Source organism: Taudactylus pleione, unplaced genomic scaffold, assembly GCF_031769625.1.
Source record: "Taudactylus pleione unplaced genomic scaffold, aTauple2 ptg000225l, whole genome shotgun sequence".
Classification (NCBI taxonomy): Eukaryota; Metazoa; Chordata; class Amphibia; order Anura; family Myobatrachidae; genus Taudactylus; species Taudactylus pleione.
The window spans coordinates 11,972,234-11,990,157 of record NW_028284627.1 but is presented as its reverse complement, the minus strand read 5'-3'; the positions used below and the strand labels follow the sequence as shown (position 1 = coordinate 11,990,157).

At 42.7% G+C, this 17,924-nt stretch overlaps 1 protein-coding gene across 3 annotated transcripts in view; it reads left to right on the top strand.

Moving 5' to 3' along the window:
- Positions 1 to 17,924, top strand: part of LOC148517268 (matrix metalloproteinase-21-like) — a 149,848-nt gene that overhangs the window by 99,363 nt on the left and 32,561 nt on the right. For all 3 annotated transcript variants that reach the window (XM_088479015.1, XM_088479013.1, XM_088479014.1), the window contains exon 2: positions 2,958 to 3,285. In XM_088479015.1, the coding sequence (XP_088335141.1) occupies positions 3,112 to 3,285 (174 nt within the window). In that variant the 5' untranslated portion in view covers positions 2,958 to 3,111. The remainder of the gene's footprint in view (positions 1 to 2,957; positions 3,286 to 17,924) is intronic.

Genomic DNA, 17,924 nt, shown 5'->3' with positions numbered 1-17,924 from the left:
GATATATGAAGTAGGGACAGCAGCAGATATTTCCGATACCTCCTGCGATCCATCCATTCCTGCAGGCAGCCGCTTCCCCCAGAGGTTTCTATGAGAGGTGCGATGCTGCCAAATTTAGCAAGTTACAGAATGCGATGGCCCCCACAGCTAGCACCATCTGAAGATGGCGTTAGCCCATTGTAGCCAATGGGGTACACATTGCAAAACTTACCAGGAGAGGGTTCCATAGGAACCCTCCTCCGGCAATGGCGGGCGCGCATGTGCAGTAAATGGGACTGCGCATGTGCAGTAGCCCTGACAGCACTCCGGCCACAACGTAGGGACGGGCTCCTTTCGGAGCCCCTGTCCCTGCATGTGCGGATGATACATCCCGGCGCTATGATCGCATTTGCAATGCAATCATGGGTGGTAATGTCATGTCCAAATCGCATTACAAATAGGCCCCATAGTCCCGTACATGGAGACGCTTAGGGGCACATCTTGTCTCATTGGAGTCCGGGGGAGAGAATATGCGCAGGAAACCGTGCATGTGCAGTGGTGCATACAGCCAGGGTCGGTGGTCGCGCTGATGTCAGCTCACCTTTGTCACTGAGGAAAGGAGTCCCGGACCCAGCAGCCAACACATGGAGAGGAATCGCATGGCGCACTCCCCTCTCAACAAATAAAGTGGTCTATTTACTAATCCTTGGATGGAGATAAGGTGAACCAGCCAATCAGCTCCTAACTGTCATTTGCAAACATAGTCTGTGACATGGTAGTTAGGAGCTGATTGGCTGGTACTTTATCTTCATCCAAGGCTTAGTAAATAGACCTCAAAGCATCTTAACGTAATAATATAGGCACATTGATGTTGGCTAATTTATAGTTTTTACCAAATTAGATTGACATCAGATGCAAAGCAATGTTCTAATCCAGTATAAAATATTGGCAGTAAAGGATGGAAAAGCTACTTTGCTGATCATACATATTGGGGCTTGTCTGGTATCAGAACCGACCAAAGCAAGAAAATTCTCAGCAGTCATCAGATCTGGGTCTTTGCTTAAGACCTTTATATATATGAACTAGGGGTGAGCGGATATCAGCAAATAACAAGTCTCTTTCCTTTTAATTGCAGAGGGAAAAGTCCAGGGGCTCTATTTACTACAATCCGCATATTGAATGCAGATTGTAGTGTGATATTACCGAGTGAATTCGCATTGTGAATTCAGGCAATATCACAGGGATTTACTACAAATCCCTTGCAGGGACAGAGTTTGCGATAAAGCTCTGTCCCTGAAAATCCCCTTCGGAGCCTTATCACGGTATTTTCACAAAAAATACCGTGATTAAGTGTCCGCGCATGCGCCGACCAGTCGCCACTGCTACCCCCCCTCCGGCGCTAAGCCCCGCCCTCCGACACTAAGCCCCGCCCCCGCAAACACGGACCCCGCGACCCCCCCCCCAGGAGACCAGCTGACCGGAGGGGAGTGATCACCGAAGGCCCGATCACCGGTCCCTGGAGTCAGATTAAGTAATTTTTCTTTTTACTATTTTTTTTTTCTTTTTTTACAGTAATCAGCTTGCGGTCTGTTTAGACCACACAGCTGATTACAGGGACCGACTCCCGGCTCTGCTCTCCCCGTTAGAGCAGACCAGGAGTCCGGTAACCGGGGGAGACCCTGGATAACGCCACCTCACAGGGCTTTCCCCAATATTTTTTTCACATTTATTTTTAGTAACTATGGTCGGATCACATTTCCCATTACAGTTATGGGAAATGCGATCTGCTTTACTAAAAATAAGTGATACTTAGGGGTTGGAGTACAATTTTACGAATTCTACTCCAATTGCCCTGTAATAACTATGATACTAAAATAATGTGAACAGGGTGTGAAAACACACTTTTTCACATTATTTTAGTAAAAATAATGTTGATAAATAGAGCCCCAGGACACAGAATAGCTCACCTTGAAATTAACGAGCAGGTCCTGAGCATTCAGCAGCATAAACCACTTTTTCTTGCAGGTTTTCAACATTAGAGGATACACACATTTCTCTTCACAGACACAGTATATACTGCATACCTGGTCATTTCAATACATTTGCACACCTTTAAACCATGATTTGCAGGCATCCATACAACTTTTCCATGAAATACTTCAACAGACTTTAACTTCACTCACCATCCTTGACGAGCATTCCACCATGCAGGTGCAGTGAGTCTCCTTTTGGCTTTCTAGGAGAGTCCGATTATGCAGTGCAATAAGCATCCATATTTCCATTTGTATTCCACATTTTCTGCAGCATAAATCTTTTTGCGTAGAATCTGTATGCCTGCATTCTCCACCACATGTGATAACTTGGGGTTATTAGCTTGGTAGATTTGTGTTAGTGGTGCAGTGATCAGATGCAGAGTCCACACATTGCATTCCAGTGAAACAAATGAAAAGTGGTGCTTTTACTTCAGCATGGACATCAGGAGACAGAAATAAAATAATAAACAAACCTAGCCCTTTCTTAGGGCACTAGCTCACTTCTTGAACCCTCTCTATAGCAGCAGCTAACCTGCATGAAAGTCTCTCACAGTCTCTGAGATTTGTGGTCCTTCTTGCCACATGCAGGACTGGACACTGGCCTCCTGGCCTGGTATAGCTTTCTCAGCTTGTTGGCTGCCGCCTCTCACAAGGACAGTGTCAGAGGTATATGGATCTACCTGCCTCCTTGAAGGTATGATCCTGACCACCTGGTCTGCTTCACTCACTCTGCAGCCCCACCTGGACTGTCTGGCTGTGTCCACCAGCAGCCTCACCTGAGCTCTGGTCATACGGCAGCCATTGTACATCTTCCCACAATGCTTTTCTAGTCTGTGTGGGCGGATCTCCCCTGCCCCACACAGAATCTGCTTCTCACCAGTGCCACCTCTGGTGATACTGCCACAATATATATATGTATATATATATTTCTGTTATCTCTTCCAGCTTTTAAAGAAAGATGCCTTTGAAGAAATCACAGAACTGAAGAGACAACGCGAGGAGAACCTTTAGTGTATGAACTGTGCTTGATTACAAGTGACACGACAAGTGTTTCTGACGCTGATCACATGAAAACAGAAGACGGTCAGGTTCAACTGGTATGGAGCAAGCTGGTTGCCTAAAAGCAGTGACAACCCCGGTTACTGTCCTCTACCTGCTGTTCTTATTAGAGGGGACAGGCTCGGAAAAACTTTTCCACAACAGAGATCATTTGGATGTTGAGTTACAAAATCACCCACAAGCGGATGCGATCCTGAGCCCTGAGGCTGCACAGGTATAAGCCAGTTGTACCAGGAACATAGAATGTCTAGCACTTTTCTTTTATAAATTGATGATGATATAGGGCTACTCCTGTTGATTAAAATGAAGAAGCTCACATTATTGTGAGATCTCATTTGAAAGATAGGAATTATATGTTTATCATTAGACCCCATTTAGGATCTCATTGTAGTGTGCAACTCTTATATTTACTATCGAGAGTGTTTGATATGAAGTAGATCTTTCTGTAGAAAGCAATATTGATACCTGCAGGCAATAACAGGTCCTGGAGAGACCCTGTATTAAACTACACTAATATAAAAAGTATATTTTATACCCATAATGTCTGCAGCATGTTATAATTTAAATGGGGTTCATCTTCATGTACTTGACCCGATGCTGATATGGATGTATGACTGTTTGTGGAGCATATCTTGTGTATTTTCACTCTGCGCATGCTGAGGAACCAGGAGAAAGCAAGTACTAGTGACGTTAGGGGGGAAACTGGGCTGTAACAGGCTGTTCTCATGCAGTATAGACTGGAGCGGATGCGCCATGATGATGACGATGCATGGCAAACCAAGGGGTCAATCCTATTAGATGCTAGGGGGGCAAGGTGTTGCTGCAACGGTGTGGAAACACTAGCAACAGAACCGCAACTGGCCCCCCTCGTGGCCTGATCTTGCCACGGACTCGCAGACCTTTATATACAGCCCTAAGGGTCTGCAAATAAAAATTAAGAAGTCCGGAGATGGCGAAATCGTGGCTAATAGGACTGACCACAAAGCATATGGATAAGGGAAGAATGCACTGCAAATATGTGTGCAGCTTGTTCCCTTACACACAACTCAGGAGCAATTATGGACGATTTATGGTCTTTCAAGCTGACTTCTGTGCTTTTTTTGACATGTATTCAGAGTGACCCATACGTATTATAGGGTGGAAGGTGAGAGGTCTTGTCATCCTATAATCATACTTGCCTACTTTTGAAAAAGCATTTCAGGGAGATTGTGAAAGCAGCACCTATGAGCGCGGCGGTAAAGTGGGCGTGTACTGCTACATCTGAGAGGCGTGTCATAAACCTGACTCACATCCAAATGTAAATGAGCCTCAAAGCAGTTAGTAAGATTTACTTGTTGATCAAAACACACTGATACTTTTTAGAAAATGCATGTCGCCATAGGGACCATTGTGCCTTATAAGTTATAACCAATACAGGGAAATTATAGAAATCATCCCATTTGAATGTATATATCTGTTTATTTTTTTATATTTTTTTTTAAATATAACAACTTCATAATGGGGGTAAGGTGTAATGAGGGAGATTGCTGGACTCTTCAGGGAGACAGGGAGATTGCTGCTATTTCAGGGAGTCTCCCTGACAATGAGGGAGAGTTGGCAAGTATGGCTATAATGATCCAAGACACACCATTTATTTATTTTACATGCACAGAAGGTCCAATCATAACCCAGAAAGCAGTATGTCACTAAGTACAGGTAACACAGACATCCTGCACAGGTATGTTATTAGTTCTGACTGATGCTTGAGCTCCACGAACAACATATACATGTATGCATGGGCGCAACAACATTTTTAGGTTGGGGGAGGGCCAAGATATAATTTAATTTTGGGGTCCCTAAATTGCTGAAGGTTACCCCTTCAGGGGCAGCTGGAGTAACCCGCCACACCACCTACCTGATGACAGAGATCAGTTACCCTGAGGGGACTTTGCTGATTTGGTGGATATCACTGCTCTCTCCCTGCCTCCTCACTCACAGACACGACACTAACACAGCGCTACCGCACAGCTCCAGGAACCCATAGGCCACGTAGATAGTAACTCACGGTGTCAGGGTCCTGAGTTGAAGGGGATCTAGTTGCAATTCTCCCAGCAATGCAAGTTACCCCCTCCCATCTCTGTTCCGGCGCCTATGCATGTATGCTATGATCCAGGCACCAACTTTGCATTGCTTAAGCATTATGTCTGACTTTACAGTCAGCATATTAAATGGTGACTTCTATTTTGTTATTGTTCCATAATGTATACTGACATGAGGGCTATAACATAATGTATACTGACATGAGGGCTATAACATAATGTATACTGACATGAGGGCTATATTATAATGTATACTGACATGAGGACTATACCATAATGTATACTGACATGAGGGCTATATTATAATGTATACTGACATGAGGGCTATACCATAATGTATACTGACATGAGGGCTATACCATAATGTATGCTGACATGAGGGCTATAACATAATGTATACTGACATGAGGGCTATACCATAATGTATACTGGCATGAGGGCTATACCATAATGTATGCTGACATGAGGGCTATACCATAATGTATACTGACATGAGGGCTATATTTTATAATGTATACTGACATGAGGGCTATATTATAATGTATACTGACATGAGGGCTATACCATAATGTATACTGACATGAGGGTTATATTATAATGTATGCTGACACGAGGGCTATACCATAATGTATACTGACATGAGGGCTATACCATAATGTATACTGACATGAGGGTTATATTATAATGTATGCTGACATGAGGGCTATACCATAATGTATACTGACATGAGGGCTATACCATAATGTATACTGACATGAGGGCTATATTATAATGTATACTGACATGAGGGCTATATTATAATGTATACTGACATGAGGGCTATACCATAATGTATACTGACATGAGGGCTATATTATAATGTATGCTGACATGAGGGCTATATTATAATGTATACTGACATGAGGGCTATATTATAATGTATACTGACATGAGGGCTATACCATAATGTATACTGACATGAGGGCTATATTATAATGTATACTGACATGAGGGCTATACCATAATGTATACTGACATGAGGGCTATATTATAATGTATACTGACATGAGGGCTATACCATAATCTATACTGACATGAGGGCTATACTGTATACAGTATAATAGTGGGTTATTCTGAATCATAGCCAAGAGACAACATTGATCAATACTCTATACTGAATTATAGGAATAACTGTGCCTGCATGAGATCGTATTAAACACAGGCATGGTGGCAGTACTGTATTCTTGCTTGACATGGAGCCTGCAACACTGCTGCATCTTTGTTTGTCGCATTAAAATGTTAAAAGAACTTTAGTAACAGAATTGCTGACTGAAATTATGTGTTTCGCTGTTTCAGTTACACATTATCCCAGTGGCGTAACTTCATCCCTATGCAGTGCCCGCCTATGTAGTGCCCCTCAGTAGTGGTCCCCCTATGCAGTACCTCCAGTAGTGGTCCCCCTATGCAGTGCCCCCAGTAGTGGTCCCCCTATGCAATGCCCCTAGTAGTGGTCCCCCTATGCAGTGCCTCCAGTAGTGGTCCCCCTATGCAGTGCCCCCAGTAGTGGTCCCCCTATGCAATGCCCCCAGTAGTGGTCCCCTTATGCAGTGCCCCCAGTAGTGGTCCCCCTATGCAGTGCTTCCAGTAGTGCCCCTTATACAGTGCCCCCAGTAGTGGTCCCCCTATGCAGTGCCCCAGTAGTGGTCCCCTATGCAGTGCTTCCAGTAGTGCCCCTTATACAGTGCCCCGAGTAGTGGTCCCCCTATGCAGTGCCCCATATACAGTGCCCTCATTAGTGGTCCCCCTATGCAGTGCCCCCAGTAATGCCCCTTATACAGTGCACCCAGTAGTAGTCCCCCTAAGCAGTGCCCCCAGTAGTGGTCCCCCTATGCAGTGCCCCCAGTAGTGGTCCCCCTATGCAGTGCCCTCAGTAGTAATATTGTCCCCTGTAGTAATGCCCCTGGTAATAATGCCCCTAAAAGTAATGCCCCCAGTGCTGCCACCTGCAGTGCCCCCAGTAGTAAGGGCCCCTGTAGTGCCCCCAGTTGTAGTGCCCCCACTAGTAAGGCCCCTGTAGTGCCACCATATGATGCCCCAGTAGTAAGGCCGCTGTAGTGCCCCCATAGGATGACCCCAGTAGTAAGGCCGCTGTAATGCCCCTTGTAGTGCCCCCAGTAGTAAGCCCCCCCGCGCGCACACACAGACACAACACACACAACACAACATTTACTTTAAACCCCGCTCCAGTGCCTGCTTCCGTTCGTCCCCTGCGTCCGCTCCTTGGAACTATGGGAGTGACATCATGACGTCCCTCCCATAGTGCACTGTGGGACCTGGAAGCCAAAGCCGATGGCGCTGGGGGGGGGGAAAGCGGAGAGAAGGAGTGCCGATCAGCGGCGCTCCTTCTCCATGCAGCTCTTCCTCAGCAGTGCTCAGAACAGCCGGGTGACAATGGGGCCGGGTGCCCCCTTCAGGGCTGGCGCCCGGCAGCAAATGACTCCATTGTCTCCGGAAGTTCCGCCACTGCATTAGCCCTAAAGTATTGCTGCTTTATTTACCCAAAGCGCCTGCACTTCTCTATGCTATAGTAATGGCAGTCAATGCATGTAGTGGGAGAGTTTCTTAACTTCTCTAAGGACAATTGAGACACTTTCTAAAGCTGGGTACACACTGATAGATACAGTCAGGTCCATAAATATTGGGACATTCACAGAATTTTCAGATTTTGGCCTCTATTCACCACCACAATGGTTTTGAAATGAAACAAACAAGATTTGCTTTAATTGCAGACTTTCAGATTTAATTTGAGGGTAATTACATCCAAATCAGGTGAACGGTGTAGGAATTACAACGGTTTCAATATGTGCCTCCCACTTCTTAAGGGGCCAAAAGTAATGGGACTATCAACTCAAAAGCTATTTCATGGACAGGTGTGGGCTATTCCCTCGTTATTTCATTATCAATTAAGCAGGTAAAAGGTCTGGAGTTGATTCTAGGTGTGACATTTGCATTTGGAATCAGTTGCTGTCAACTCTCAATATGAGATCCAAAGAGCTGTCACTATCAGTGAAGCAAGCCATCATTAGGCTGAAAAATCAAAACAAACCCATCAGAGAGATAGCAAAAACATTAGGTGTGGCCAATCAGCTGTTTGGAACATTCTTAAAAGAAAGAACGCACCGGAGAGCTCAGCAACACAAAAAGACCCGGAAGACCATGGAAAACAACTGTGGTGGATGACAAAATAATTATTTCTCTGGTGAAGAAAAACCCCTTCACGACAGTTGGCCAAATCAAGAACACTCTCCAGGAGGTAGATGTATATGTGTTAAAGTCAACAATGAAGAGAAGAGTTCACAAGAGTGAATATAGAGGGTTCACCACAAGATGCAAACCATTGGTGAGCCACAAAAACAGGAAGACCAGATTAGAGTTTGCCAAACAACATCTAAAAAAGCCATTACAGTTCTGGAACAACATCCTATGGACAGATGAGACAAAGATCAACTTGTACCAAAGTGATGGGAAGAGAAGAAAAGGAAAGGAACTGCTCATGATCCAAAACATACCACCTCATCAGTGAAGTATGGTGGTGGTAGTGTCATGGCGTGGGCATGTATGGCTGCCAATGGAACTGGTTCCCTTGTATTTATTGAAGATGTGACTGCTGACAAAAGCAGCTGAATGAATTCTGAAGTGTTTCGGACAATATTATATGCTCATATTCAATCAAATGCTTCAGAACTCATTGGACGGTGCTTCACAGTGCAGATGGACAATGACCTGAAGCATACTGCAAAAGCAACCAAACAGTTTTTTAAGGCTAAAAAGTGGAATGTTATGCAATGGCCAAGTCAATCCCCTGAACTGAATCCGATTAGGCATACATTTCACTTGATGAAGACAAAACTGAAGGGAAAATGCCCCAAGAACAAGCAGGAACTAAAGACATTTACAGTAGAGGCCTGGCAGAGCATCACCAGGGATGAAACCCAGCGTCTGGTGATGTCTATGCGTTCCAGACTTCAGGCTGTAATTGCCTGCAAAGGATTTGCAGCAAAGTATAAAAAAGTGAATGTTAGATTTAGGATTGTTTAGTTTGTCCCATTACTTTTGGCCCCTTAAAAAGTGGGAGGCACATATAGAAACCGTTGTAATTCCTACACCGTTCACCTGATTTGGATGTAATTACCCTCAAATTAAATCTGAAAGTCTGCAGTTAAAGCACATCTTGTTTGTTTCATTTCAAAGCCATTGTGGTGGTGAATAGAGGCCAAAATCTGAAAATTCTGCCAATGTCCCAATATTTATGGACCTGACTGTATATATCGCCTGTTCCATTGAACGGGCGATATATCTATAGTGCACCGCTGGGTGCGTACGGTACTCAGACATATCCGATCTGCTGATGTGTACGGGCGACCTGCCGATCACCCGTACACACGCTGCAGGGTTGCGGCGGTGATTGACAGCTCAACTGGGCAGGCACATTTAAATGCCCGCCCAGGTGAGCTGTCAAACCCGGCACATTGGGCAGATGATTGGTAAGTGTGTATACACTTACCAAACGTCAGATAGGTCGGCGGGTCGGCCACGACGACCTAGTGTGTACCCAGCTTAATGATCACCTCATGAGCCTAAATCCACACAAACCCTTTTCTGAGGCCTGCTGACCACACTGTACTGCAAAGGAGCAGACAATTACTGCAAATATTACTATACACATTTCTACCTGCAACAAGTAGCTAATACATTTGAGGAAATTGTTTTCAGGTTAGTCTAATACAGGTTGAGTCTCCCATATCCAAAATGTTTGGAACCAAAAGTATTTTGGGATTTTTTTAAGTTTTTAGAAGCAGAGATGTTGCCCATAGCAACCAATCAGATTCTACATAATATTTATCTAGCACTTTCTAGAAGATAATAGCTATAATCTGATTGGTTGCTATGGGCAACATTTCGATTTCTAAAAACCCGCACTTAAAAACTGCAACTATAACCCCCAGTAAAAACACAAAATCCATTTATGTTTCATATACACTTTATACACACTGGAGCTCATTCAGACCTGATTGCAAGATGCGGTCGCTCGCTAGCAAAAATGGGCCGGATATTTAAATGAAGCGCTCGCATTGCGTTGCGTAAGGACGCCCTCTATGTCTTAGCGAGCTACTGCCAAGTGCGCTCGCAAGTGTATAAAGACGCCCCCTTGCCACTCGCAACACACGTCATCTCCGGGAACTGTAGGATTAATTGGTAACAGCGAGAGCCATCGGAGCTGCTCGCAGCCCTCGAAGTTGCCTTTCCCCGCCGCAAGCACTGCGATCAGTGCGGGCTGAAATACATGCAGGTGACGTGACCAATGACGCTACTTTGATAATTATACACAGCGTTTTGTTGACCTGACACGCCTGCGTCCGCAACACCACTCCCCCATTTACAAACACCTTCCCCTGTTACCACCCACAAATGGCACTATCTGTCGCTCAAAGTAGGGACCAGATAGTGGCTAACGAGCAACCAAATTCAGATCGCAAAGACTGTCTTGCACACGCTCACTGCGAATTATACGCATGTGCAGACGGGCGAAAATCGCTCAGAGCGAGCGAGCGCAACTTAGCGACCGGGTCTGAATCAGGTCCACAGTCTGAAGATAATAATATACACTATTAATAATTTTGTGCATGAAACAAAGTGTATGTACATTTAACCAACAGAAAGCAAAAGGTATCTCAGAAGGTGCACAAAAAAATGTGGATTTTGGATCAATTCAGATATCAGATAAGGGAGACTCAATCTGTATTAATTGTTAGATCAGTGGCTCTCAATCATTTTCTCAATAATCAGTTCCAAAGCAATAGTTTTGTATTGAATATAATTAAAAACTATTAGATAAAATGATATAATAATTTGTACATATGTTTAGATTTCTCACATAACACATATTGTGAAAAATGTCATATTGACAATAAAATGACAGTCCCCACATGCTTTATATTACAGGGATACAGGGATAGTCTTTTTCATTTTGTTATCATGGTCCCACTCTGTTGCATGGGGCTCCATAATGTGGTCGGGTCGTAAAGGTATAACCCCCTAATCTTTAGGTCGTACTCATAATAAATACCCAAGTGATATATATATGGCCCAGTAATATGGTTTAAGTAAATATTATATGTGGATGGGGCTCTTTTAGTATATATGTTTAGGAATATCTTATATGTTTTCAAGGTATTTACTCCAAATAGAAAGTTTTTTCCCGGTCTGAGGACAGGAAGTGACATTTTTTCCCTGTCTGAGGACAGGAAGTGATGTTTTTTCCCTGTCTGAGGACAGGGCGTGATGTTTTTTCCCTGTCTGAGGACAGGAAGTGATGTTTTTACCCTGTCTGAGGACAGGAAGTGACGTTTTTTCCCGGTATGAGGACAGGAAGTGATGTTTTTTCCCTGTCTTAGGACAGGAAGCAATGTTTTTTTGTTTGGTCCATGTGGATCCTCCATTTTTAATTACCATAGGTATAAATATGTCCTTAGAGTAATATCTCATTATCCCCTTGAAGAAGTCTTACCTTACCAAGACGAAACGCGATGGGACCCTGCTATCCTGGACCCTCTTATGATGGACAGATAAGCTTTTACAATTTTTTGCTCTTGAACGTTGTTTACCTGCATTTAATCGTGGACCTTATTTTATAAATTAAACTGTGTTTTTGTATAAATATTTGGAGTATTATTACATATGGGGGACTGATTATAGTTCCATCAACTCCTAATCTACACAGTGATGGCTGTTTGATTGATGTAGTATTAAGACATTACACACAATGTTTTGCCTTCCTTTTTCCTTTTATGTGTGAACCATGGTTGGTCAGGTGACCGAAGATTTTCTATTAAAGATAAGTCGCTTTTCCATTTGTAATCACGTATTTTTTCACTTTATCTCTATGATCAGTTCACCTTCTGGCGCTTGGGATTTTTTTACTATTTAATATATATATAATATATATATATATATATATATATATAATTGGGGTGATTTAAAGATAGTTGGTACTGCAGACGCAGTTGCAATAGCGATTAGCGGGAATATGCAAATGCTAATCTCGGCCTTCCCTTTTGTGCAGGACAGTGCGATGGAGTGTGCACGTGGTGAGACGCCCACTTTCAGGCTGCACGGTCTGTGCATTGAAATGGAGATTGTAAACACAACAAGAGCGCAGCAGCATTCCCAGACACGTCTGGGACACTCCCATAACATGTTGACAATCAATATGTAGACATACATTTAGGTCAACATGGTTAAAATGTCGATACCTTCAGAGTGTCGAAATTTGGGTCACCTCCCAGTCTCCACCCTGAAATGCCCAGGGACTGCAAACCCCTTCTCAAGTTGGTTTATGCATGTGCAGTAGCAGAGTTGTATTAAGAGAGGAGGGGGCCCGTATGCAGTCTCCATCCGGGGCCCCCTCCTCTCTACCCGTCGCCATGCAGCGCACTGAGCGCAGCAGTAGATCCTGGGTACTAGTAGACTCTAGCGCTGTGCTAGAGTCTACTGCACATGCGCAGGTCATCGGGGAAATGGCGCAGCGATTTCCCTACTGCGCATGCACAAAACGCCAGGAAAATGGCCAGCATGCCATTTTGTCGGTGATTTGTACAGAGCTGCTACCGCTGATGCAGGACTCCGGAGAGGTAAGTATTGAAGAAATGGGAGCAGGGTGTGCGGTGTGGGCACCCATTATAGATATGCCCCTGCACAGTAACAAAACATTGCTCTGCTGCATAAATATTGGCACTGCGTACATTTATAAATTAGGCCCAATGTTTTTATTCCCATTATATGGAGCATTACACATGAAATATGCTAAACCAAGAAGCACTTGGTGATGATGTCTATGTGTATGAAAAAATGTACCCTTTACTGCATACTTGCCTACTTTTGAAAAAGCATTTCAGGGAGATTGTTGGTAAAGTGGACGTGTACTACTACATCTGAGAGGCGGGCCATAATAATAATGACTTACATACAAATGTAAATGAGCCCCAAAGCAGTTAGTAAGACCTACTTGTTGATGAAAACACTCTGGGCCTGATTCATTACGGATCGCAACTGCGATTGCAATAGCGATTACGCACGCTGTCTTACTGTGATAGTATGCTAATCCATTGCGATCGCTGTGCCGCTGCAGCACTACACCTTACCTTACACACATCCGTAATGTTTAGCAAGACTACAAAACCATCGGTAACATTGAGTACCATCGCAGCCTCAAGCACACTTGCACAAACTCTGACCTTACTCAGGAATTGCTAACTTCATCGCACGCTGTGATGCCTCAGGCTGCGTAAGGCATCGCTGTGGACAATTTCTGCAGGCCCATGCAACCGGATTCAAACGCACTGGCGCGCTTGCGTTTTGCCGGCCACCCCCCCATCACCACCCACAACGGCACTTCCTGTCAATCACTCTGCGATGGGTCTCCGTAGTCACTGCGATCGCAGTCCCGATAGCAGTGGCCGGTTCACGTACGCACACTGCGATGCATACATATACGTGCGATTGCGTGCGTATTAACAGTTGCGATCCTTGCTGAATCATGCCCTCTGATATTTTTTTAAAAATGCATGTAACCATAGGGATCATTGTGCCTTATAACCAATGCAGGTAAATGATACTAATGATCCCATTTGTATATATGTATATATCTCAGAATTAGCAACCAATCAGATTCTAGCTATTATATTCTAGAAGGTGTTAGTTAAATGTTAAGTAGAATCTGATTGGTTGCTAAGGGCAACATCTCCATTTCCAAAACCTCTCACTTTAGTAAATATACCCCCTAGACCAGTGATTCCCAACCTCGGTCCTCAAGGCACGCTAACAGTCCTGGTTTTAGTTATATCCATGATTGTGCATAGATGGTTAAATCAAAATAACTGAGGTACTAATTAAGTCACATGTGCTCAAGTATGGCTATCCCTAAACCTGGACTGTTAGTGTGCCTTCAGGACTGTGGTTGGGAACCCCTGCCCTAGACTCTTCAGGGAGTCAGGGAGATTGCTGCTATTTCAGGGAGTCTCCCTGACAATCAGGGAGAGTTGGCATGTATGTTATGAAGATACCAGAAGTCACCTCAATGTTATGTGACTATAGAAAGGCAGAAGTGCTATTATGGAAGTCAAAGTAAAGCAAATCAATAAAAACAAGAGATCATTTATTGGTAAAAGGTCACTTTTCTTTATCCAGTGTGACTGGTTCTTTATGCAGTGAGCTGCATTTATGCTGAAAGAAAAAATGTTTCAATGGCCTTAATAAAACTCTGTCTTCTTACATACAACTGTGATTACGCACTCAATCGCCCCATTGTTGTGCTCTGTGCATGCGTATGCATCGCAGTGCGCATGTGCGAAGACTCCACTGCGATCAGGACTGCGATCGCAGTGATTACGCAGACCCTTTGCAGAGTGATTGACAGGAAGTACCGTTTGGGGGAGGTGACGGGGGTGGTCGTCGAAACGCAGGCGTGCCAGTGCGTTTGAACACCGTTACAGGAGCGTGCATAAATTAGCCACTGCCATGCCATACGCAGCTTGGGCTTACACTGCGTGTGATGAGATTAGCAATTCCTGAGTAAGGTCAGACCTTGCGCAAGTGTGCATGAGGCTGCGATTGTACTCGATGTTACCGATGGTTTCATAGTCTTGCTAAATATTACGGATGTGTGTAAGGTAAGGTGGGCGTCCTTATGTTAGGCTGCGTATGGCATTGCGATTGCAGACATTAGCATATATTTGCAGTGAGACTGCGTGCGTAATCGCTATTGCCATCGCAGTTGCGATCAGTAGTGAATCAGGCCCATAGTTGGATATAGCTGTTAATAAAAATAACCAAAGCAGTGTACAAAAATAGCGCAGGTGATTTTGGGTTGGACGGACTTTAAAAGAGTCACTACAATGTAATTAATATGATCATATATCAAATATATAAATGTTTTTAGCTCCCCCACCCCCTATGAATAGGATGAGGAAGCAAGCAGAGCTATCACTGTCCCTCTCTCGCATCAAAAAAAATAATACAGTATATATAATTCCAAATGTATAAAACAGGCAAAGTGTGAGCATAAATATGACCAGCGAGAATAAACATCCTCTTCACAAATCTCCACCAAGCACCGTGTGTACACAGCATGGAGTGGGTGTAGTGTGTCTGATTCAAGCTATAGAGGCTTCTGTTTAATATTCGGTATAAACAGGATTTTGCTTCTCTAAACATTTACTATACTGAGAATCACTAATATCAAATTAGTATATTAGAGATATACATGGATATATATATATATATACACCATTAGCTTGAATTTCCAAGGTGCTTATTTATCTCTCCCTCCATTTGGGACTTTAATTCTCTGGTACAGTAAAGTGTAAACCTGATTGTACGAGATAACGATCTAAATAGGTGGTCACCTAACGCTATATAGGGAATCCTTTCCCGGATATACATAATATCACATTTTTGATCTCCTTGATTTAAGTCAGCCAGTATTTTGACAACTCGGCCTAATTTCTGGCCAGTTTTGATGTGTGTTTTGTTTAACGTGTTTTGTGTGCATAGATATCTTGTTGACATTTATATGTGTAATTATTCTTATTCTTATTTTATTGGTACACTATTAAAAGTTATATTTTAACTAATGAGGTAGGTTGAGTGCCCCACAAAATAGTACTTTTTCTTCTTGGTTTTCACATCTAATACAACTCTCAAGGGTGCACCTCCATCAAGAGATTGTTTCATATATTTATTCTTCTATGTCCAGACATATCTTGGAATATCAATACATCAAACTAAAAATAAATTGCGCTATACAAGGTAATGAGATAGACCAATGAAGAGGTCTGGTTTACTATAAATTTAATAAAGGGTTATCACATATAAACACAATTAAAAATACAAGGAAAGGTTACTTTTATAAAAACAATGGATTAAGCTAAATGTATCAATCACAGTTATGCTGGTAAACTGAATAAAAAACAGTCTCTATGAGAAAAAAAAAAGGGGGAGCATAAAACAGCTCCTGTAATCCAGTGATTCCCAGAACCTGCAACTAAATATCCCATTGTATGCAATAGCATCAAGTCTCTTTCTGTATGGTGAGTTCAGACCAGCCAAAGGCAGACATATAAGGCACACTGGGCGGAATTCAATTATTTCTAGCCGCTATCGCGCCCGATGGAGCTATTCTATTCTTGCTCCTGTCGGGCGCGATCAGCAGCCAGCGCTACATTTCAGCTCGCACCCCCTGGGGGATGAGAGCTGAAATGTGCGAAAAGTGACATGTTTGGGTGCCCAAACATCACTTTTCGCGATCGCGCCCAGCACTTTGGTCGGGTTTAGCTGCTTTACGCGGCTAAACCTGACCTCTATGGGCGCGATCAGCGCGAACATCTTGGACAATTGTATAGCGGCCCGCGATCTCCTGTCACTTTAGACGGGAGATGCGGGCCGCGAATACAATTGAATTCCGCCCACTGTTGGTAGTTAAAGTGCTATTAAATGGAGATAGCTTCCCTCCTCCTCATTAGGGGATTCCAGTATCTGTGTCACTGGCTGTGCACAAGCTCAGCGACATCAGATTATGATGTAATCAGTCATATACTGGAAAACACCCAGAGGGTCCGCAGTTAATATGAGTACTAGTGAGAGTTTTGGGGGAGTGAATCTCAACCCTAATTCAGTGACCGCGGTAAGCAGGAAGTCTCTAGCAGAGAAAGCAGTAGTGTGGTGACAGGTGGTAGATGAAATCCTAAATAATGGATAAACTTACTACATCTTGATCCAATTGACAATATATCCATGTGGAATCAGCACTAGTCATCGCGGCAGACGGGGAATGGTTGTCAGCCGTCAAGTGTACCTTAGCGCGTCTGCTTGGGATCCTGTTTAAAGCAAGGTCTGTTGTCGGTGTTGGTCAGAAATAGATTGCAGGGCGGGTGGTCACAGAGATACCACAGTCCTAACGCGTTTCCCTTCAAGCCTGAAGGTTCATCAGAGGATTGTGGATAAGGGTCCAAGATAGAGTAAAAATAGTGACTCAATTAATTAGATAATGTATCACAGCTTAACCGATTTCTTTGCAGGTTCAAGGGAAATTTTTTTTAACCCTTACTTAGTCAATTAATTCGTCACATATATAAATATATTTTGCAGTCAGAGCGTTCACCTTAGTAATTGATTAATATTAACTACATAAATTATATAAACCAGACTTCTATAAAAATCTAAATATCAAATATAATCTCAAAGAAAAAATTATTATTGAATAAAGGAAATTATAATAAATATAGTATGAATGTATATATACATCTGTGCAGATACATATACAAAATAATATACATATACATAGAAATATATATATATATATATATATATAAACAAAAAAAAATTAATAGATAGATACAAACAAATATGTATAAAATAAATCAATATAAAGAAATATATAAATAAACATGAAAAATAAATATTTTATTGAGTAAGATAAAATTAGTTTAATCAATACTTATAAACTAATACTCAATAAAAATTAGGATGATTAACATGAACAGAAATTATAACAGAAACTGTCCTTAGATTGGACATATATCGGTCGTTTACATAGAATAACATTCAAATAAACATAAGGTATAATAAAATAATAAAAAAAAAAAAAAAAAATAGGTAGTGGTAAATAAGTAAATATATAATGAGTGCTGAAAAACACACTAAACATCCTAATCCTTTTCTATCCACATCTATTCAAAGA